Consider the following 23,860-nt stretch of genomic DNA (forward strand, 5'->3'; position numbering starts at 1 on the left):
AGGAGATAGAGACTCATAATTTTACAACTGGAAAAACCCTAGATGCACGTATTGAATCATACTTTCTCATTTTACAAGTTAGGAAACAGGTTTAGAAACATAAAATGACTGGCACATTGGCTCCTGATTTGTTACCTTTTTAACTATATTGCTGTACTCTTGATTTATTAAAACTATTTCTATATTTTAGTTTGTGAAGAAAAAAGAGACTTTGTGAAATCCCCTTTAAATTCAAAAAGTGGCTGGGTGTGGTGGCTCACACTTGTAATCCCAACACTTTGGGATGCTGAGGTGGGTAGATTGTTGCTTGAGCCCAGGAGTTGAAGACCAGCCTGGGCAACATAGTGAGACCCCATTTCTACAAAAAAATACAAAAATTAGCTGGGTGTGGTGACACACGCCTGTAATCCAGCTACCCGGGAGGCTGAGAGGTGGGAGGATCGCTTGAGCCTGGGAGGTAGAGGCTGCAGTGAGCTGGGATCACACCACTACACTCCAGCCTGGATGACAGAGCAAGACCCTGCCTCAAAAAAAAAAATTCAGAAAGTATTTCAGGTGCGGTGGCTCACACCTGTAATCTCAGCACTTTGAGAGGCCAAGGTGGGCTGAGTGTGCTTGAGCCCCAGGAGTTCAAGACCAGCTTGGGCCACATGACAAATAGTCTCTAAAAAAAAAAGAAAAAAAGAAAAAAACAGCCAGACATGGTGGTGTGCGACTGTACTCCCAGCTACTCAGGAGGCTGAGGTGGGAGGATCGCCTGAGCCCTGGGAGGTTGGGGCTGCAGTGAGACATTATCATGCCACTGCACTGCAGCCTGGGTGACAGAGTGAGACTGTCTCAAAAAAAAAAAAAAGTACAACATGCACATAATTAAGCATTCAAATAATTCAGAAAGATATCTCATGAAATATACATTCCTCTCCCCAGAAACAACTTGTTTCTTTCCTGAAATTTACTGTGTACACACAATCATATTTATGTCTTGTTTTTTTGTTTTTTTTTTTTCTGAGACAGAGTCTTGCTCTGTCACCCAGGCTGGAGCGCAGTGGTGGGACCTTGGCTGACTGCAGCCTCTACCTCCTGATTTCAAGCAATTATCCTGCCTCAGCCTCGTGAGTTGCTGGAATTACAGTTACCCACCACCACACCTAGCTAATTTTTTTTTTTTTTTTTGAATTTTTAGTAGAGACGGAGTTTCACCATGTTGGTCAGGCTGGTCTCGAACTCCTGACCTCGTGATCTGCCCACCTTGGACTCCCAAAGTGCTGGGATTACAGGTGTGAGCTACCTCACCCGGCATATTTGTCTTGTTAACTGACTTATGGTGATCCTAAGCTTGTTCAGTGGGGTCACAGGGTGCAGTGTAGTCCCTCGTTATAAAGATCCCCATCTACTTTTTTTTTTTTTTTTTGAGACAAAGTCTCACTCTGTCGCCCAGGCTGGAGTGCAGTGGTGTGATCTTGTCTCACTGCAACCTCCACCTCCCAGGTTCAAGCAATTATTCTGCCTGGGTCTCCTGAACTACAGGCACGTGCCACCATGCCCAGCTAATTTTTGTATTTTCAGTGGAGATGGGGTTTCACCATGTTGGCCAGGCTGGTCTCAAACTCCTGATCTCAGGTGATCCCGCCTCCTCAGCCTCCCAAAGCGCTGGGATTATAGGCGTTGAGCCACCGCACCCAGCCCCCATCAACTTTTCACCTAATGGTTTCATCCATTGAGGATTGTTGTAAGATGGTGATTTTCTTTCCTTTTTTTGGTGATTTTTTAATTCAGTCATCCCTTCTACATTTATTAGCCAGAATCCTTCTGTAAATAATTTTCATCATCAACTAGGTCTATTTGACCAGAATGAAATACTGATCCTAAAAAGAAAGAAAGGATAAAGGCTTCATTTTTTGTCCCAAAAAGGGTATTTTGAAACTTGTTGGGGGGAGCCAGGTAAAATGGCTATGGCGTGAGGATCACTTGAGGCCAGGAGTTCAAGACCAGCCTGGACAACATAGTAAGACCTCATCTCTACAGAAATAGTAATTTTTAAAAAATTGCTGGACGTGGTAGCTCACACCTGTAATCCCAGCACTTTGGGAGGCTGAGGCAGGCAGATCACGAGATCAGGAGATCAAGACCATCCTGGGTAACATGGTGAAACCCCATCTCTACTAAAAATACAAAAATCAGCTGGGTGTGGTGGCCTGTGCCTGTAGTCGCAGCTACTCGGGAGGCTGAGGCAGGAGAATCGCTTGAACCAGGGAGTCAGAGGTTGCAGTGAGCCGAGATCACACCACTGCACTCTAGCCTGGTGACAGAGCAAGACTCCGTCACACACACACACACACACACACACACACACAAAATTATGGCTAGGTGCAGTGGCTCATGCCTCTAATCCCAGCACTTTGGAAGGCTGAGGTGGGTAGTTTGCTTGAGCCTGGGAGTTCAAGACCAACCTGGCAATATGCTGAAACCCCTTCCCTACAAAAAAAATACAAAAATTAGCTGGTCATGGTGGCGCTTGTAGTCCCAGTTACTTGGGAGGCTGAGGTGGAAGGATCACCTAAATCCAGGGAGGTTCAAGGCTGTAGTGAGCCTTGATCATTCTGCTGCCCTCTAGCCTGGGTGACAGAGTCAGACTCTGGCTAAAGTAACAATAAAAAAAAAGAACGGGGGTTGGTGTCAGGGCTCCTCTAGTTTGAGGTACTTGGGAAACAGGTGGGAGGAGCACTGAAGCACAGGTCGAGGCTGCAGTGAGCTATTATTGCATTATTGTACTCCAGCCTGGGCAACAGAGTGAGATCCCAACTTTGAAAACAAACAAAAATTTGTTAGCGGGTCAGTGTTCTTTAAAACATCCAAGCAACTAAAGCACAACCCAAGAAGTGACTAAATCTCAAGCAGCACAAAAAATGTAACCTAGGTTTATGCCTCCAGTATCAGCAGATCTCTACTGGATGGGTATCCAGGGTCAGGAAGCCTGGATCTGTATCTGCAGAGCCAGAAAAAAAGTTTAGCCATCACTGTGATGAGTGGTTCGAGTGATGTTGGGTAACTTCAGTAAACCCTTAGTCTTCACATCTGCAAAATGGAGTAGTTGGTTTAGAATATTCTTCTGTCAAGGACCAGTTAATAAATATTTTAGACTTTGTGAGTAGCAATAGATCTCAGGTCTATTGCATATTCTGTGTGTTTCGACTATTTAAAAATGTAACAGCCATTCTTAGCTATGGGCCATATGAAAACAGGAGACAGGCGAGAATTGGCTTGAAGGCTGTATGTAGTTTGCCAGCCTCGGTTTGGAAACCTATTCAGATCTCTCTCATTTTTTTTCTATTGCTTCCTCTTTTATTTTTAAATTATATATATATTATATATATTATTTCTGAGACAGAGTCTTTCTCTGTTGCCTAGGCTGGAGTGTAGTAGCATCATATCTCCCCACTGCAACCTCTGCCTCCTGGTTTCAAGTGATTCTCCTACCTCAGCCTCCTGAATAGCTGGGACTACAGGAATGCACCACTATGCCCGGCTAATTTTTTTTTTTTAGTAGACACGGGGTCTCGCCATGTTGGCCAGGCTGGTGTCGAACTCCTGGCCTCAAGTGATCTGCACACGTTGGCCTCCAAAAGTGATGAGATTACAGTTGTAAGTCACCACGCCCGGCTGATCTCTATTTTAAGTTCTTTGTTTCTCTATGTAAATACCCTCATACACACAGTTCTAGATGGAGAAAAGAAAACCCTGACAGATTGTCACTTTTTAACTTTATTTTTATATATTTATTTCTGAGACGGGCTTCCTCTATCGCCCAGGCTGGAATGCGGTTATGCCATCATGCCTCACTACAGCCTCAACCTCCTAGGCCCAAGCAATACTCCCACCTCAGCCTCCTGAGTAGCTAGGACTACAAGTGCGTGCCAGCATGCCTGGCTCTTTTTTTGTTTTTGTTTTTGTTTCATTTTGGTAGAGACAGGGTCTCACTATGTTCCTCAGGCTGGTTTCCAACTCCTGGGCTCAAACGATCCTCTTGGCTCAGCCCCCTAGAGTGCTGGGATTACAGGTATGAGCCACCGCAGCTGGCCTCTTTTAGACTTTTAAAGATCTGTCCTGATATTTGGCTCAGGCTTGGTTAAATGTAAACTACAGTCTTCTATCTTTTCTCCAGAAGACTTACAGTATGTCTACACTGGATCTCAAAGGTTACTTTCTTTTGCTGACTTTGTGAATGCCTGAGAAAAAGGATGCTTTGGGCCTCCTATGAGAAAAATAAAGTATAGTCATTTGTATAGTTAAAGTCATTATAAATGGTCAAATAATTTCCCTGCAATTTAACTTTCAATCTGGTAATAGTTACATAGTTAAGAACACATGAGCCGAGTGTGGTGGCTCATGCCTGTAATCCCAGCACTTTGGGAGGCCAAGGTGGGTGGATTACCTGAGGTCAGGAGTTCGTGACCAGCCTGGCGAACATGGTGAAACCCTGTCTCTACTAAAAATACAAAATTAGCTGGGCATGATGGCAGGCTCCTGTAATCCCAGCTACTCGGGAGGCTGAGGCAGGAGAATTGCTTGAACCTGGGAGGCAGAGGTTGTGGTGAGCCGAGATCGTGCCATTGCACTCCACCCTGGGCAACAAGAACGAAACCCCGTCTCAAAAAAACAAAACAAAACAACAACAACAACGAAAAATATATATATATAGTAGCAAAATCTTGTCTCCTATTGACTAACATTTTGCTTTTAAAAAATGTTAACCCTAGCCTGTTGGATCACATTGTAACTTTTTTTTTTTTTTTGAGACGAGTCTCACTCTGTCACCTAGGCTGGAGTGCAGTGGCGTGATCTTGGCTCTGCAACTTCTGCCTCCCAGGCTCAAGCAATTCTCCTGCCTCAGCCTCTCAAGTAGCTGGGATCACAGGCACACACCACCATGCCTGGCTAATTTTGTGTTTTTAGTAGAGATGGGGTTTCACCATGTTTTTCAGGCTGGTCTCGAACTCCCGACCTCAGGTAATCTGCCTGCCTTGGCCTCCCAAAGTGATGGGATTACAGGCGTGAACCACCACCTCCGGCCACACCAAGCTTGTTTTAGAGGTCCTGTGAATGTGGGGTTCTGACGATTATAAGCAGAGCTGGCTGGGTGCGGTGGCTCATGCCTGTAATCCCAGCACTTTGGGAGGCTTAAGTGGGCAGATTGCTTGAGTCTGGGAGTTCAAGACCAGCCTAGACAACATGGTGAAACCCCGTCTTTACTAAAAATACAAAAAAATTAGCTGGGTGTGGCTGCTTGTGCCTGTAGTTTCACCTACTTGGGAGTCTGAGGTGGGAGAATCGCTCAAGCCTAAGAATTTGAGGCCACCCTGGGCAACATAGCAAGATAGTAGATACGGGGTTTCACCACGTTGGCCAGGATGATCTCGATCTCTTGACCTCGTGATCCACCCACCTCGGCCTCCCAAGGTGCTAGGATTACAGGCATGAGCCACCGTGCCTGACCTCCTTATTATAATATTAAAGAAATACAAGTCTCTTCTGAGGTCAGGCTTGTGACACTTGTTCATTCACAGATGTAACTGGGCAAAGGAGTATGAAAAAGCATCCCACTTGGTATAAGCCATGGGCCTGGTCCAGCCTTCTTCATTTTGGCATGGGGTAGACCCGGAGGGATTGATTGATTGTCCAGCATTTCCTAGGTAGCCTGAACTATGACTCATGGTACACAGCATTTTCCTGGCTTTTATCTGATTTTGTCTTCCTTCCTTTTTTTTTTTTTGAGACAGAGTTTTACTCTTGTTGCCCAGGCTGGAGTGCAATGGTGCGATCTGAGCTCATTGCAACCTCTGCCTCCCAGGTTCAAGCAATTTTCCTGCCTCAGCCTCCCGAGTAGCTGGGATTACAGGCGCCCGCCACCACGCCTGGCTAATTTTTGTGTTTTTAGTAGAGACAGGGTTTCACCATGTTGGCCAGGCTGGTGTCAAACTCCTGACTTCATGATCCACCCACCTCGGCCTCCCAAAGTGTTGGGATTACAGGTGTGAGCCACTGCACCTGGCCTTTGTCTTCCTTTTTTATGAGGACTGATTGCTTAGGTGAGGTAGGTTGGGAGAAAGAGTGAAATTGGTAGAAGATAAGGGCTTGAGGTGGTTGGTTGAGGGATGATTGATTACACGGTGCTCAGCTAACAGCTACCACTTTCTCTCCAGGATAGCATTTTGTGTTAATACCTGCTGTAGTTCTAGTTCTTGCTAGTAAACTAATTGAGCACGCCCTATCCTCACACTGTCCTGAACAGTTTCCCCACATTATCTGGTTTAATTTGAAAACAGCTCTGTAGAAGGCTGGGCGCAGTGGCTCACACCTGTAAACCCAGCAGTTTGGGAGGCCAAGGCGGGCGGATCACAAGGTCAGGAGTTCGAGACCAGCCTGGCCAACATGGTGAAACCTCGCCTCTACTAAAAATATAAAAAATTAGCTGGGCATGGTGGCACGTGCCTGTAATCCCAGCTACTCGGGAGGCTGAGGCAGGAGAATCGCTTGAACCAGGGAGTCAGAGGTTGCAGTGAGCCGAGATCGCGCCACTGCACTCCAGACTGGGCAACAGAGCGAGACTACATCTCAAAAAAAAAAAAAAAAAAAAAAAGCAAAAGCAGCTCTGTAAGGCGTAGGCTTCATTGTCTCTTTTGTTTTGTTTGTTTTTTTGTTTTGTTTTTTGCAACAGTCTCACTCTGTTGCCCAGACGAGTGCAGTGGTGCGATCACAGCTCACTACAGCCTTGACCTGTGAGGCCCAAGCGATCCTCCTACCTCAGCCTCCTAGGTAGTTGGGACTACAGCATGTGCCACCATACCTGCCTAATTTTTTGTATTTTTTATAGCGACAGGGTCTCACTATGCTACCTAGGCTGGTCTCAAGCTCCTGGGCTCAAGCAATCTGCCAACCTTGGCCTTCCAAAGTGTTGCGATTATAGGTGTGAGTCACCGTGCCCAGCCCATTGTCTCATTTTTAAAGATAATGCCACTGAACCTCATGAATTTACTATGGCCATTCACGTAGTAAGTGACACTCAGCTGGGATTCTTGCCTAGACCAGTTTCTCTTCAGGCTGGTCAGGTCTGAAAGCCATGCTTTACTTTTTCTACTGTACTATTCACTTTTTTTTTTTTTTTTCTGAGGCTGAGTTGTGCTCTTGTTGCCCAGGCTGGAGTGCAATGACACGATCTTGGCTCACTGCAATCTCTGCCTCCGGGGTTCAAGCGATTCTGCCTCAGCTTCCTAAGAAGCTGAGATTATAGGTGCCCACCACCATGCCCATTTAATTTTTTGTATTTTTAGTAGAGAGGGGGTTTCACCATATTGGCCAGGCTGGTCTTGAACTCCTGACCTCAGGTGATCCACCTGCCTTGGCCTCCCAAAGTGCTGGGATTACAGGCATGAGCCACTGCACCCATTCTCGTACTATCTACTTCTTGCCCTCAAAAATGCATGGAGGAAAACACATCAATCCCAAAAATGTAATCCCAAGTTGCTATTAATTAATTACTATTATTTTTTTTTTGAGACAGGGTCTCGCTCTGTTGCCCAGGCTGGAGTGCAGTGGTGCGATCTCGGCTCACTGAAACCTCCGCCTCCTGGGTTCAAACGATTCTCCTGCTTAAGCCTCCCTAAGTAGCTGGGTCTATAGGTGCCACCATGCCCAGCTAATTTTTGTATTTTTAGTAGGGATGGGGTTTCGCTATGTTGGCCAGGGTGGTCTCGAACTCCTGACCTCAGGTGATTCACCCGCCTCAGCCTCTCAACGTGTTGGGATTACAGGCATGAACCACTGCACCTGGCCCTAAGTTTTTTTTTTTTTTTGAGACAGTCTCGCTCTGTCGCCCAGGCTGGAGTGCAGTGGCACGATCTCAGCTCACTGCAACTTCCACCTCCTGGGTTCAAGTGATTCTCCTGCCTCAGCGTCCTGAGTAGCTGAGATTACAGGCGCATGCCACCACGCCCAGCTAAATTTTTTTTTTTTTTTAGTAGAGACATCATTTCACCATGTTGGTCAGGCTGATCTCGAACTCCTGACCTCGTGATCTGCCCTCCGTGGCCTCCCAAAGTGCTGGGATTACAGGCGTGAGCCACCACGCCCGGCCAAGAAGCCCTTCTTTAGACCTATATGTGGACTCCCAGATTAAGAGCCCCTGTTCATATTCAGTATAGTATGAGAGTTCTTTATATTGGATAATCTGTTCACGGAGTTCTCTGGAAATCTGTAACCAGTTAGGTCATCTGAGTATAAATAGCAGAGCCACCTGAAGTTGCCCCTATTTCTTTTTGGTTTGTTTTATTTTTATTTTTTGAGACGGAATCTCACTCTCTTGCCTAGGATGGAGTGCAGTGGCATGATGTTGGCTCACTACAACCTCTGCCTCGTGACTTCAAGCGGTTCTCCTGCCTTAGCCTCCTGAGTAGCTGGGATTACAGGCATGTGTCACCATGCCCGGCTAAATTTTGGATTTTTAGTATAGATGGGGTTTCACCATGTTGTCCAGGCTGGTCTCGAAGTCCTGACCTCAGGTAATTCGCCCGCCTTGGCTTCCCAAAGTGCTGGGATTACAGGCGTGAGCTATTGCACCAGGCATGTATTGGTTTCATGTAAGACTTGTAATAACTTGTGTGTGTATTCTTTCAGAGCACAGGCTGGTGAACTGTGGGTTAAGAATGAGAAGGTCATGTGTGGTTACATCAGTGAAGATACCAGGGTAAGATTTATAAAATGCTTTTTTGGTTTTATCTCTCCATACCATTATGGCTAAGTCCTAAAATCAAAAATAAAACAAGGGCGGGGCAGGACACCAAGGTGGGCAGATTGCTTTATCCCAGGAGTTCAAGACAAGCCTGGGCAACATGGAGAGACCCACCTGTACAAAAATTAGCCAGGCATGGTGATGGGTGCCTCTGGTCCCAGCTATTCAGGAAGCTGAGGTGGAAGAATTACCGGGATCCTAGGAGTTCGAAGCTGCAGTGGGTCATGATTGCATCACTGCACTCCAGCCTGGGCAACAGAGCAAGACCCCATCTCAAAAACAAACAAAAAACACAAACAAACAAAAATCTGCTAAGCTCTTGACTGCTACTCTTTGCCCACATGTAATATCAAGTTCTCCCGAAACTGTTTTACAGTTGGATTTCTCCAGTTTGGAGTTGATCTTCATTTTCTTCTGAAGGGGTCTGTTTAATGTCAAACAGAGAGCTAGAGTATCTGGCCTGCATTATGCCATGCCTACTCATACATAGCAAAAGTTAAGCCCCATGGAAGATCATGTCATAAACATGAAGAGAGACCTTTGCCAATGAACGTTACCCATGCTGGTAAAACTGTATGTCTACCTTTTCTCCCTCCCATCTCCATGCCTTCTCTGAGAGCAGTGGTTTTCAACCAGGGGTGATTTTGCTCCCTTCAGGGGTCTTTTGACAATGTCTAAAGACATATTTGGTTGTCACAACTGAGGGGTTGTGCCATTGGCATCTAGTGAGAATCCTGCTAAACATGCTACACGTCCAGAGCAGGCCTCCAGAGCAAAGAGTTGTCTGGCCCAAAATGTTAATATGTTGTGGGGGTTGTCTTGTGCATTGTGGGATGGTTAGCAGCATCCCTGGCCTCTACTCACTAGATGCCAGTATCACCTACCACCCTTCACCCTACAAATCTACAAGTTATGACAGCCAGAAATTTCTCCAGACATGCCAAATGTCCTCTGAAAGGTAAAATCACCCTTGGTTGAGACCCAGTGTATCCTTAGAGGGAACCACTCCATGAACTTCATTTTTGTAATTTCCTATTGTTTACATTGGATGTATTTACATTGTTTGTAAATACATGTATGTTTGTGTGTGTGTATACACATGACCCAATTAATTGCCAGAGTGCTCACCATAATCGTGCCTTTGCTTTCCTGCAAAGGTGTCTGAAAAGTGAGACTTAGCTAGTTTATAAATGCTGGGGTGAAGAGTATTCCAGGCAAAGGAAACAATTTTCAGAAGTCAGTGTGGTGGAAGTATTGCAGACAGGTAGGGAGAATGATGTTGGTGAGGAGATAGGCAGGTTCCAGCCAGTTCATGCAGGGCCTTCAAGGTGGTTAGAACCAGTTTAGAGTGTTTCTAAGGAGAATTAGAATCCATTGATGGGTTTTAAGTGGGAGAGTGATACTTGAATTATGCTTTTAAGAGATCACTACTCATTCAGTTGTTTTTTGTTGAATAAAACCCTCCAAATCACCGGCTCTAATGGCCAAAGGTCAACTTTTCTCTGTCATGTAAAAGAAATCATGGGTATGTAATTCATGGTTGGTACAATAGTGTCACTATTATTGGTGTCCTTGTGTCTTATTGTTCTGCTATCCTCAGGGTAGGAATTCCATGATCCACCAAGAGCTGATATAATCACCTCCATATTCCAGGCAGAGGAGAGAGGAAGGAAAGAGAGACAAGAGAGGTGTACCTTCCCACCAAGTCATCTTCCTTTATAGACACAACACTTCCATTTAAATCATGATGACCAGATTTTAGTCACTTGTAGCTGCTGAGGAGGCTGGGAAGTTTTGTCTTTCAGTTGGGTCTCTTGCCTTCCAGAATAGAATCAGAAGAAGGGAAGAATGGATAGGCATTTAGCATTAAGTGCTGCAGCCCTTCTGGCTCTGGTATAGAGTGTTATTTCCAGGGTCAAGAGTAAAAGCGGATAAGTGAGTTAGGAGGCCCGCTATAGTCTAGCAAGAAAATGGTGGTGTGGACTAAGGTGAGAGCTATAACAATGGAAGGATGTGGGCAGGTATGAGACACATTTCTGGATAGGGTCCACAGAACTTGCTCATAGATTGGATGTGAGGAGTGAAGGAAAGAGAAGGACTGAAGAGCTAGGTAGATGGTGGTGCCATTTATGAGATGGGGAAGACAGGGAAGAAGCAGGTTGGGGAGATTAGGAAGCTCTGTTTGGGAAAAGTCTTTTGGATGCCTGAGTGGAGGAATCACTGGAGGCAGTTGAGTCTGGAGTTCTCTTAATCACTTCTCCCATGTGTTGTTCCCCACTGCCCCCCAGTGTCCTCGCCACGCAAACCACTCATTGTTCCCCAACATGCCACCTTCTCTCTTTTCACCATGTCTTTGCACATGCTGCCCTCTGTATCCTAGGGTGCCTAGACCCTGCCTTTCCCCTTCCCAAGCCACTCATCCAGGTCTCAGCTCTAGTCTCAGGATTCCCTGCTTCTGGAGAGCCTTCCTGGTCCGCCAGGCTGGAAGTACCTCCATGGCACCCTGGATCTGTGCACTCATTAGCAGTTCCCACACTGCAGTAGGTGCGCTTGCTTGTGTGCCATGTCACTGGACTGTGTGCGCCCTCAGAGCAAGGACTGCATCTTTAATCTTTATATGCCAAAGTTCTCTGGCATGTCTACTGGCACCTAGTAGTCTCTCAAATGTTGGTGGAGTGAAATATTAGATAGGCTCCCCTGCCTCAAGAATTCATCATCTGGGCCGGGCGCGGTGGCTCACGCCTGTAATCCCAGCACTTGGGAGGCCGAGGCAGGTGGTTCACCTGATGTCGGGAGTTTGAGACCAACCTGACCAACATGGAGAAACCCCGTCTCTACTAAACATACAAAATTAACTGAGCTTGGTGGTGCATGCCTGTAATCCCAGCTACTTGGGAGGCTGAGGCAAGAGAATCTCTTGAACCTGGGAGGCAGAGGTTGCGGTGAACCAAGATCGCGCCATTGCACTCCAGCCTGGGCAACAAGAGCGAAACTCCGTCTCAAAAAAAAAAAAACAAAAAAAAAAAACAAAGAATTTATTATCTGATTAGAGAAACAAGACTTTCAGGTTTTCCATTAAATTAATTATTTTTGAGATGGGGGTCTTGTGTTATTCAGGGGTCCTTCCTGGGCTCCAGCAGTCCTGTTTCAGTATCTGGGATTACAGGCACATGCCACCACACCAATCAGAAAAACATGAGTTTATTTATTTATTTATTTATTTATTATTATTTTTTATTGAGATGGAGCCTCACTGTGTTGCCCAGGCTGGAGTGCAGTGGTGTGATCTCGGCTCACTACAACCTCCGCCCCCGGGGTTCAAGCGATTCTCTTGCCTCAGCCTCCTGAGTAGCTGGGACTACAGGCATTTGCCACCACACCTGGCTTTTTATATTTTTAGTAGAGACGGGGTTTCACCATGTTGCCCAGGCTGGTCTCGAACTCCTGACTTCAAGTGATCTGCCCACATCAGCCTCCCAAAATGTTGGGATTACAGGCATGAGCCACCACACCTGGCCAAAAAAATATTAAATAAGTTGGAGCTGAACATGGTGGCTCATGCCTGTAATCCTAGGACTTTGGGAGGCCGAGGTGGGGGGATTGCTTGAGCCCAGGAGATTGAGACCAGCCAGGGCAACAGAGGGAGACCCCATCTCTAAAAAGAAAAATTTAGCCAGGGGTAGTGGCCCACACCTATAATGTCAGCTACTTGGGAGGCTAAGGCAGGATGATCACTTGAGCCCAGGAGTTTGATGTTGCAGTGAGCTATGATGGTGCCACTGCACTCCTACCTGGGAGACAGAGTGAGACCTTGTCTCTATGAACAGACAGACAAAAACAACTTTAATTATTAAGAACCTTGCATATTTATTATAACATTTAGACAATATAGCCTATATTTCTGTTCATTTCTCTGAAAAAAATTTTTTTTTTTTTGAGGTGGAGTCTCACTCTGTTGCCCAGGCTGGAGTGCAGTGGTATGATCTTGGCTCACTGCAACCTCAGCCTCCCGGATTCAAGCGATTGTCCTGCCTCAGCCTCCCCAGTAGCTGGGATTATAGGCGCTCACCACCATGCCTGGCTAATTTTTGTATTTTAGTAGAGTTGGGGTTTCGCCATGTTGGCCAGGCTGGTCTCCAGTTCCTGACCTCAGGTGATCCACCTGCCTCAGCCTCCCAAAGTGCTGGGATTACGGGCGTCAGCCATCGTGCCCGGCCAGGAGCTTCAGTCTTTAAGGAGCAGGTCTCTGATGAACTAAAGGAGTGTTAGAGATTTACATTTTATGTTCCCTCTAAACTTCTTTAGAGCCTTGTGGAGCAAAGGCTCTGTGGTATAGCACACAGGGCTAGAAAACCACTTTTGCTTTTCCTTGAGGCAGTCTGAGTGTAGTGGAAGTACAATGTGAATTATAATTTATTAGACTGGCAACTCATCACCTGGCACATCTTAGCCCAAGTTCTGTCTCCATAATGAGATTTCCATAACTTTCCTAGGTAGATTCACTGCCCTTTCTCCTGCATTTCATGTGTAAATCTTCATAGAACCTTTGTATATGTTGCAATGTTCTGCATGTTTTTATCTTGTACTGTAAGCTCCTGGAGGGCAGGGACCAGATCTTATTTTCACTGTCTCTGTAACAGGGCTCAGAGTAAGAGCTCAGTAACTATTTAAATGAAACAAAGAATGCTTGGATGAAGTTTGCTTTTAGAAGTCCCAAGTCATGGCCCTGAGCTGTGGCTCATGCTTATTCCCAACACTTCAGGAGGCAAAGGTGGTGAGAGGTGAAGCCAGCTGGACTTCCTGGGTCCAGTGGGGACTTGGAGAACTTTTATGTCTAGCTAGAGGATTGTAAATGCACCAATCAGCGCTCTGTGTCTAGCTAAAGGATTGTAAATGCACCAATCAGCACTCTGTAAAATGGACCAATCAGCAGGACATGGGTGGGGACAAATAAGGGAATAAAAGCTGGCCACCCCAGCCAGCAGCGGCAGCCCAGGTCCCCTTCCACATGGAAGCCTTGTTCTTTTGCTCTTCACAATATATCTTGCTGCTGCTCACTGTTGGTGAGCAAAGGTGGTCCGTGCCACCTTTAACAGCTGTTAACACTCACCACGAGGGTCCGCAGCTTCATTCTTGAAGTCAGTGAGACCAAGAACCCACCTGAAGGAACCACCTCTGGACACAGTGTGAGGATTGCTTGAGCCCAGGAGTTTGAAACCACTCTGGGCAACGTAGGGAGACGCCCTCTCTACAAAAAAATACAAAAATTTTGTGGCCTGGTGGTGCACTCCCATAGTCCCAGCTACTCGAGAGGCTGAAGTGGGAGAATCGTTTCATCCTGGAGCCTGGGAGTTTGAGGCTGCAGTGAGCTGTGATTGTGTCACTGCACTCCAGCCTGGGCGGCAAGAGTGAGATCCTGTCTCAAAACAAAGGAAAAAAAGAAGTCCAACATTGCAAGATTCTTTTATCATTGCTTTAAAAAAAATTGTGGTTAAAAAGCCTATCAAAATTTACCATCTTAACCATTTTTAAGTGTATAGTTCAGTAGTGTTAAGAACATTTACACTGTTGTGAAGCAGATCTTCAGAACTTTTTCATCTTATAGAACTGAAACTCTATATGGCATTGCTTTTTAATACAATTGTGTTTTTATTTCAGGTGGTGTTTCGTTCTACGTCGGCTATGGTTTACATATTTATTCAGATGAGCTGTGAAATGTGGGATTTTGATATTTATGGTACTGTGTCTAAGTGCTGATTGTAACTGCTAAGGGGAGAATTTTCTGGAACTGCAAATGCTAATTCATGAATGCCCAGGGTCCCCCACATCATCTTCTAACAAACTTTAAATATCATTGTGAGAATAATCATATTTGGAGGTTAGAGTGTTTTCTCGTTCTGAAGATACACTACTTTTTTCAATAATCAAATTTTTTTCAAACTGCATTGTATGTTGAAGTCATAGCCTCTTAGTAGTGAGGCAGATATTAAATTTGGCTTCAAAAAATAAATAAATAAACTTGGCTTCTTAGTTTGAGAATGAAACTACTTTGTACATCTGGCTTTTATGATCTTGTTTTAAGATGTACAAAACAGGCCGGGCACAGCGGTTCATGCCTGTAATCCTAGCACTTTGGGAGGCTGAGGTGGGCGGATCACCTGAGGTCAGGAGTTGGAGACCAGCCTGACCAACATCGGGAAACCCCATACCTACTAAAAATACAAAAATTAGCTGGGCGTGGTGGTGGGCGCCTGTAATCCCAGCTACTCGGGATGCTGAGGCAGGAGAATCGCTTGAACCTGGGCGGCAGAGGTTGCAGTGAGCCAGTATCATGCCACTGCATTCCAGCCTGGGAGACAAAGTGAGACTCCCATCTCAAAAAAAAAAAAAAAGATGTACAAAATACACCTTCTTTTTGGTCCCCTTTCTTATAGAAGAAGTTGCAAGCAGTTTACTTAGGGAATTGCTTAGAGAAGAATTTACTTAGAGAAGAAATTAGAGAAGAAATTGCAAGCAAGAGATAAAGATTGTTCTCATGTTCTCACCCTCTTTTCATTGTTTCTTTTCAGGGGATTTGTATTTTGAGAAAGCTGTGAATGGTTTCCTTGCTGATCTATTTACCAAGTGGAAGGTACATTTCTTCTTACACACTAAGTCTCATTATGTAAACATTACTCAATACAGATTTTTAAAATGCACTGTTTTTATTAAATTGCCCTAAATTGAGCTATTTTAGGTAAAACCCAGACTCCAGATTTAAATTACCCTAATAATCTCAATTTATGAGAATTTATGAAAAACACAAAGCTAACATCACACTCAATGGTAAAAGACTGAAAACTTTCCCCCAAGATCAGTAACAAGGTAAGTATGCTTGCTTTTGCCACTGATATTCAACATTATACTAACTAGAAGTTCTAGACAGACCACCTAGGCAAGCAAAAGAAATAAAAGGCATCCAAATCGAAAAAGAAGTACAACTATTTCTATTCACAGATAATATGATCCTATATGTAGAAAATCCTCAAAATCCACAAAGTAAGTATTAGAGCTAATGCATTCAGCAAAGTTTCAGGATACCCAATCAACACACAAAATCAATTGTATTTCTATATACCAGCAATAAACAATCTGAAAGAATAAAATACTTAGAATACTTTACCCTAGGAGCTGTAAGACTGGTCCACTAAAATCTATAAAACACTGTGAAAGGAGTTAATGAAGACCTAAGTAAATAGTAAGATAACCTGTGTTCACAGGTTGAAAGACTTAATATTGTGAATTTGGCAATACTACCCAAAGCAGTTTACAGGTTAATGCAGTTCCTATCAAAATACCAGTGCCTTTTTTTTTTCCATCCTAAAATTTATGTGGAATTGCAAGGGATCCTGAATAGCTAAAACAATCTTGTAAAAGGGGAACGAAGTTGGAGGACTCTCACTTCCTAATTTCAAAACTTACTAAAACCCTCAGTCATCAGAATAGTGTGATATTGGCGTAAGGATAGATATATAGATCAATGGAATTGAATTGAAACCAACCCGTACATCTATGGTCAGTTGATTTTAGACAAGGGCATCAAGTTCATTTAATGAGAGAAAGAATATTCTCTTCAACAAATTATTCTGGAACACCTGAATGTCCATATGGAAAAGAACGAATTTGGACCCTCACCTCAAATCATATATGAAATGTAACCAAAATGAATCAAAGACTTAAATGTAAGAGCTAAAGTCATCTGGGTGCGGTGGCTCATACCTGTAATCTCAGCACTTTGGGAGGCCGAGGTGGGCGGATCAGGAGTTTGAGACCAGTCTGGCCAACGTCATGAAACCCTGTCTCTACTAAAAATACAAAAATTAGCCAGGCGTGCTGGTTGGTGCCTGTAATCCCACTACTCAGGAGGCTGAGACAGGAGAATCGCTTGAACCTGGGAGGCGGAGGTTGCAGTGAGCCAAGATTATGCCACTGTACTCCAGCCTGGGCAACAGAGTGAGACTCCATCTCATAAATAAATAAATAAAGAGCTAAAATTATAAAACAGCCAGGTGTGGTGGCTCATGGGAGGCGGAGGTGGGCAGATTGCATGAGCCCCGGAATTCCAGACCAGCCCCGGCAATATGGCAAAACTTTGTCTCCACAAAAAATACAAAAAGTTAGCTGGGTGTGGTGGCTAAAAAAAAAAAAAAAGGAAAAAGAATTTTCCTTATTTTTAAAAGTTTTATTTTTATTTATTTATTTATTCTTTTTGAGACGGAGTCTCACTCTGTTGCCCAGGCTGGAGTGCAGTGGTGCGATCTCAGCTCACTGCAACCTCCGCCTCCCAGGTTCAAACAACCTAAAAAAAAGAATTGAATTTTTTTTTAAGAGACAGGGTTTTGCTCTGTCCTGTCACCCAGGTTGGAGTGCAGTGGTACAATCATACTGTAACCTGAAATTCCTGTGCTCAAGGGATCCTCTTGCCTCAGCTTCTTGAGTGGTTGGGACTACAGGCATTTGCTAACACAGCCAGCTAAAATTTTTGTTTTTATTTTTGTAGATACAGGGTCTCGTTTTGTTGCCCGGGCTACTCTTTAACTTTTGTTTTCAAGTGATTCTCCCACCTGCCTCAATTCTCCACCTGTTCAGTTCTCCTGCCTCACCCTCCTGAGTAACTGGGATTACAGGTGCCCGCTACCATGCCCAGCTAATTTTTTGTATTTTTACTAGAGACAGGGTTTTACCATGTTGGCCAGGCTGGTCTTGAACTCCTAACCTCAGGTGATCCGCCTGCCTCGGCCTCCCAAAGTGTTGGGATTATAGATGTGAGCCACCGTGCCTAGCCTAAAAAGTTTTATAATTTTTTTTTTTTGAGACAGGGTCTCACTGTCACCCAGGCTGGAGTGCAGTGGAGCGATCATGGCTCACTACAGCTTTGACCTCCTGAGCTCAAGTGATTCTCCTGCCTTAGCCTTAGTAGCTGAGACTATAGGCATTTGCTACCACACCTAGGTAATTTTTTGTGTTTTTTTGTAGAGACGGGGTTTTGCCATGTTGCCCAGGCTGGTCTCAAACCCCTGAGCTCAAGCGGTCACCCACCTTGGCCTCCCAGATTGCTTGGATTACAGATAGAACTACGATGCCTGGCTGGGAAATTCATATAACCTTGCATTTGGCAGTGGTTTCTTAGATATAATACCAAAAACACGGCATCCAAATTAAAAGCAGTTGAATCAGACTTCAAAATTAAAAACTTTTGTGCATCAACGGACATTGTCAGGAAAGCAAAGAGGCCAGACCTGCTGGCTCACACCTTTAATCCCAGCACTGTGGGAGGCTGAGGTGGGAGAATCGTGTGAAGCCAAAAGTTTGAGTAACCCAGACAACAAAACGAGACCCTGTCTCTACAAAAATAAAAATAGAAAAAAATTAGCTGGCTGCATTGGCAAATGCCTCTAGTCTCAGCTACTCAAGAGGCTGAGGTGAGAGGATTCCTTGATCACAGGAATTTGAGGTTACAGTATGATTGTACCACTGCACTCCAACCTGGGTGATAGGACAGAGCGAGACCCTGTCTCTTTAAAAAAAAAAAAAAGAAGAAAAAAGAAAACCCACAGAATGGGAGAAAATATTATTTGCAAATTATTTTCTGATAAAAGTCTGTTATCCAGAAAATATGTAGAACTTCTGTAACTCAAGAAGGAAAAGAAAAAACCCTAATTGACAAATGGGCAAAGGCTGCCCCATTCACCATGATGTGATTATTTCACATTACATGCCTGTATCAAAACATCTCATGTACCCCACAGATATTAAACACCTACTATGTACCCATAAAAATTAAAAAATAATTAAAATAATTAAATTAAAAAAACAAATGGGCAAAGGACTTGAATAGACATTTCTCTAAAGAATATATATGAATGTCCAACAAGTACATGAAAAGATGCTCAAGATCATTAGTCATTAGGAAAATGCAACGTAATACCACAATGAAATGCCACTTCACACCCACTAGGATGACTGTTTTTTTTTTTTTTTTTGAGCCAGAGTCTCGCCATGTTGCCCAGGCTAGAGTGCAGTGGCACAATCATAGCTCACTGCAGCCTTGATCGCCTGGGCTCAAGCCATCCTCCCTCCTCAGCCTCCTATAGTAGCTAGGACTACAGGCATGTGCCACTATGCCCGGGCAATTTTTCTTTTTTTTTTTTGGTGGAAATGAGGTCTCACTATGTTATCCAGGCTGATCTCAAACTCCTGAGCTTAAGTGATCTTCCCACCTTGGCCTCCCAATGTGCTGAGATTACAGACGTGAGCTACAGTGCCTAGCCCATATTTTTTTTTGAGACGGAGTTTTGCTCTTGTTGCCCAGGCTGGAGTACAATGGTGCGATCTCGGCCCACTGCAACCTCTGCCTCCCGGGTTCAAGCAATTCTCCTGCTTCAGCCTCCCGAGTAGCTGAGATTACAGGCGCCCACCACCACGCCCAGCTAATTTTTTTGTGTTTTTAGTAGAGACGGGGTTTCACCATGTTGGCCAGGGTGGTCTCGAACTTCTGACCTCAGGTGATCCGCCCGCCTTGGCCTCCCAAAGTGCTGGGATTACAGACGTGAGCGTCTGCGACTGGGCCCATATTCTTTATTTTATTTACTTATGTATTTTTTGAGACAGAGTCTCGCTCTGTCGCCCAGACTGGAGTGCAGTGCTGCGATCTCGAACATGGCTCACTGCAACCTCCACCTCCCAGGTTCAAGCGATTCTTGTCCCTCAGCCTGCCGAGTAGCTGGGATTATAGGTGTGCGCCACCTTACCCTGCTAATTTTTGTATTTTTAGTAGTGATGCTGTTTCACCATGTTGGCCAGGCTGGTCTCGAACTCCTGGCCTTAAGTGATCTCCCCACCTTGGCCTCCCAAAGTGCCGGATTATGGGCCTAGCCCGTATTCTTGACAGCATTATTCATATTAGCTAAAAAGTAGGATAACACAAATAACAAATGTCTGTCAGCTAAAGCATAGATAAATAAAATGTATATCCTTACAATGTAGTATTATTCTGCCATAAAGAAGAATGAAGTACTAACACATGCTACAGCATAGATGAATCTTGAACACATGTTAAGTGAGAGAAGCCAGACATAGTGGATCAAATACAAATCATAAGATCTTATTTATATGAAATGTCCAGAATAGGTAAATATATAATATAGAGATTAGTGGTTGCCAGGGACTGAGGGTGGGGAGTGACTGTTTCATCAGTTTGGGATTTCCTGTTGGGGTAATGAAAATGTTTTGGATCCAAATAATGGTGATAGTTATACAACATTGTGAATGTATTAAATGTCACGATGGCAATATTTATATGTATTTTGCCACAATTAAAAAATTATTTCAATTATCTCACCTTGATTTCACATGAAAACATTTTGATGAAAAAGTATTTGAAGTCACATTATGTAGTGTAAAAGAGTAGAGTTTGGATTAAGGCAGACTGGGTTTTAAATGATCTCATCAGCTTGCTTTTTTTTTTTTTTTCTTTTTTGATTAAGAGACAGGGTCTTGCTATGCTGCTTAGGCTGGTCTTGAACTCCTGGGCTCCAGGGATCTTCTCACTTCATCCTCCTCAGTAGTTGGGACTACAGGCGCAGGCCACCATGCCTGGCTGATTAGCTTTTTGGTCTCCAAGGATTAGTCTCTGAGGCTCTATTTCTTCAGCTGCAAAATGGAGATAATAATAGACCCTCTCACCACATCACTTATGAGTTGAGACACTCCATGCCCATATCAGCCCATTGTGAGCCCGTTGTGTTTTCCTGTATATCACTTGCACTAAAATTAGATAAGGGTGCTGAGTTTGGAGCTCTTGGACTCCCGTGAATTAATTGGCAGTCAGTGAAGGTCTGCTGTTTCCTAGCACTCTGCTCTGGGTACTGTGGCTTGTATTTAGGAATTTCTGTCCACTTGAGATACATCCATGAAATGTACATTATATTATGTGCCTTATATAGTGAGTGTTGAATTCTGTAGTCACTAAGCATACTTAGGATAAAGATGGGGTTGGTCAGTATAGGCTGTTGTCTTCAGAGACCCAGGAGGAACTGAAACTGCGCTTGCTAGCTAACTGTTGCAAGCCACTTTTCATGTTCATCTGTAAACACCCTACTTCCAGGATATTGATCTCCAGACTCCATGGAAATGTTTATTCTCATTAGTCCCCGTCCCTGTCCAAAGGTAGTTCTTTGCCTTGCCTTATACTGCTGAGTCCAGAGCAAACCCCACCCTCATCCTATGAGACTAGTAGGGTGTGGGAGTGCCTTTGATTCTTAAATCCACCACCATGGGTGCTGTTCTTGTTCCCTAGACCACAATTCTGCAGAAATTAAAAAACACTGTAGACCTGGCATTGTGGCTCACGCCTGTAATCCCAGCATTTTGCCAAGGCAAGTGGATCACTTGAGCCCAGCCTGGGGATTATGATGAAACCCTCTCTTTTTTTTTTTCTTTTTTTTTTTTTTTTTTTGAGATGGAGTCTCGCTCTGTCGCCCAGGCTGGAGTGCAATGGCACAGTTTTGGCTCACTGCAGTCTCCACCCCCTGGGTTCAAGTGATTATCCTACCTCAGCCTCCCGAGTAGCTGCAATTTTAGGCGTGCGCCACATTGCCTGGGTAATTTTCCTACTTTTAGTAGAGATGGAGTTTTGCCATGTTGGCCAGGCTGGTCTCGAACTCCTGACCTCAGGTGATCCACCCGCCTCAGCCTCCCAAAGCACTGGGATTGCAGGTGTGAGCCACCACGCCCAGCCGAAACCCTGTCTTTATAAAAAATGCAAAAATTATCTGGGCCTGGTGACGCGTGTCTGTAGTCCCAGCTACTCGGGAACTGGGAGACAGTCACCATTACTTAATGCTGATTTGCAGTTTTCCAATCACTTTCCACATTCCTGGCACTTTAGATAACTTTCCTAAGGTCACATAGTGGCAAGTTTCAGGTTCAGGACTCCATCTAGGGCTTCTGACTCCCAGCAGTGCTCTGTCCCCTGCACTGCAGCCTCTAATTACCTGAAGCTATTCAATACTGTGCACTGCTGCTGAGCCACCTGGATTAAGAATATTATGTGCAGCTGGGCCTCACACCTGTAATCCCAGCACTTTGGGAGGCCGAGGCAAGCAGATCACTTGAGGCCATGAGTTCGAGACCAGCCTGGCCAACATGGTGAAACCCTGTCTCTACTAAAAATACAAAAATTACCCAGGTGGCCCACCTGTAATCCTGGCTACTCTGGAGGCTGAGGCAGGAGAATTGCTTGAACCTGGGAGGTGGAGGCTGCAATGAGCCGAGATTGTGCCACTGCACTCCAGCCTGGGCAACTGAATGAGACTGCCTCAAAAAAAAAAAAAAAGGGCCGGGCACAGTGGCTCACACCTGTAATCCCAGCACTTTGGGAGGCCAAGGCAGGCGGATCACGAGGTCAGGAGATCGAGACCATCTTGGCCAACATGGTGAAACCGCATCTCTACTAAAAATACAAAAATTAGCTGGGCATGGTGGCGTGCGTCTGTGTCCCAGCTACTTGGGAGGCTGAGGCAGGAGAATTGCTTGAACCCAGGAGGTGGAGGTTGCAGTGAGCCAAGATCGCGCCACTGCACTCCAGCCTGGTGGCAGAGTAAGACTCCGTCTCAAAAAAAAAAAAAAAAAAGAATATTACGTGCATGCAGTCTGCTTCATAGTGAAGTAAATGAAACAAACTTCAACCCTGTTGTTCTCTACTCATGCTTAGGAGAAGAACTGTAGTCATGAAGTGACAGTGGTCCTGTTTTCTAGAACTTTCTATGATGCAAAATCTGTTGGTGAGTAACTATTTCTCTCCTACAGTTATGTTTTTGTTAAGCTTCCCCCAACCCCACCCCAGCCATTTCCTTTCATTTTTTTCCTCGTTGCACTTTTCCACCCTTCCCATCTTTTCTGTTATGGGGACAGTGTAAAAGGGAAAGTAGCACAGTCTGTTAGTGGATGCAAGAGGTCTGTGGGCTGTGATTCATCTTAAAACCAACTTAATAGATAGACAGTTGGCTGGGTGCAGTGGCTCACGCCTGTAATCCCACGACTTTGGGAGGCTGAGGTGGGCGGATCACCTGAGGTCAGGAGTTGAAAACCAGCTTGGCCAACATGGTGAAACCCCATCTCTACTAAAAATACAAAAATTAGCCAGGTGTGGTGGCATGCGCCTGTAGTCCCAGCTACCCAGGAGGCTGAGAAAGGAGAATCGCTTGAATTCAGGAGGTAGAGGTTGCAGTGAGCTGAGATCTTACCACTGCACTCCAGTCTGGGTGACAGAGTGAGACCTTGTCTCAAAAAAAAAAAAAAAAAAAAAGACAGTTATCTTTATTTTTTTGTGATGCAAATCTTTAACCCAGAAGAGGAAGCTGACAAAACTGAATTTCTCTTCTCAACCTGAACTACATACTCCGTTTTCTCTATTTCAGATGAATTTCCTGAAATAAACCGAGCCTCAATTCGACAGGATCACAAGGGGAGATTCTATGAAGACTTTTACAAGTATGTTTGGGTGCTTTGCTATACTTTTTATTTATTTATTAGTTGTTTCTTTCCTAACTTAAAAATAAGTCAGCCTGGGCAACATGGCGAAACCCTGTCTCTACCAAAAATACAAAAAATTCACCTCTTGTGGTCCCAGCTACTTGGGAGGCTGAGGTCCCAGCTACTTGGGAGGCTGAGGTGGGAGGATCACTTGAGCCTGGGAGGTGGAGGTTGCAGTGAGCTGAGATCACACCACTGCACACCAACCTGGGAGAGAGTGAGACCCTGTCTCCAAAAAAAAAAAAAAAAAAATAGATAAATAAATAAATAAACCTTTTAATTTTGTAATTGTAATGATTTTAGATTTACAGAGACGTTTCAAAGATAACACAGTTCCTGCATGGTCTTTGCTCTGTTTCCTCTAATATTAACATTTTATAACCAAGTTACATTTGTCAAAACTAGGTTAACATTGGTACATTACTATGAAGGAAATTCAGATGTTTTTTAGATTTTAGCACTCATGTACTTGCCGTCTCCAAGATATCATGTTGCATTTAG

The 23,860-nt window shown here is 44.5% G+C and overlaps 1 protein-coding gene across 18 annotated transcripts in view; it reads left to right on the forward strand.

Annotated features, from left to right (window-relative positions):
- DEPDC5 (DEP domain containing 5, GATOR1 subcomplex subunit) overlaps positions 1-23,860 on the forward strand; it is a 156,102-nt gene that overhangs the window by 16,381 nt on the left and 115,861 nt on the right. For all 18 annotated transcript variants that reach the window (XM_063603422.1, XM_063603421.1, XM_034948731.3 and 15 more), the window contains exons 8-12: positions 8,671-8,740; positions 14,444-14,522; positions 15,355-15,416; positions 22,539-22,608; positions 23,245-23,317. In XM_063603422.1, coding sequence (XP_063459492.1) covers positions 8,671-8,740; positions 14,444-14,522; positions 15,355-15,416; positions 22,539-22,608; positions 23,245-23,317 — 354 coding nt within the window. The remainder of the gene's footprint in view (positions 1-8,670; positions 8,741-14,443; positions 14,523-15,354; positions 15,417-22,538; positions 22,609-23,244; positions 23,318-23,860) is intronic.

Source organism: Pan paniscus, chromosome 23, assembly GCF_029289425.2.
Source record: "Pan paniscus chromosome 23, NHGRI_mPanPan1-v2.0_pri, whole genome shotgun sequence".
Lineage (NCBI taxonomy): Eukaryota > Metazoa > Chordata > Mammalia > Primates > Hominidae > Pan > Pan paniscus.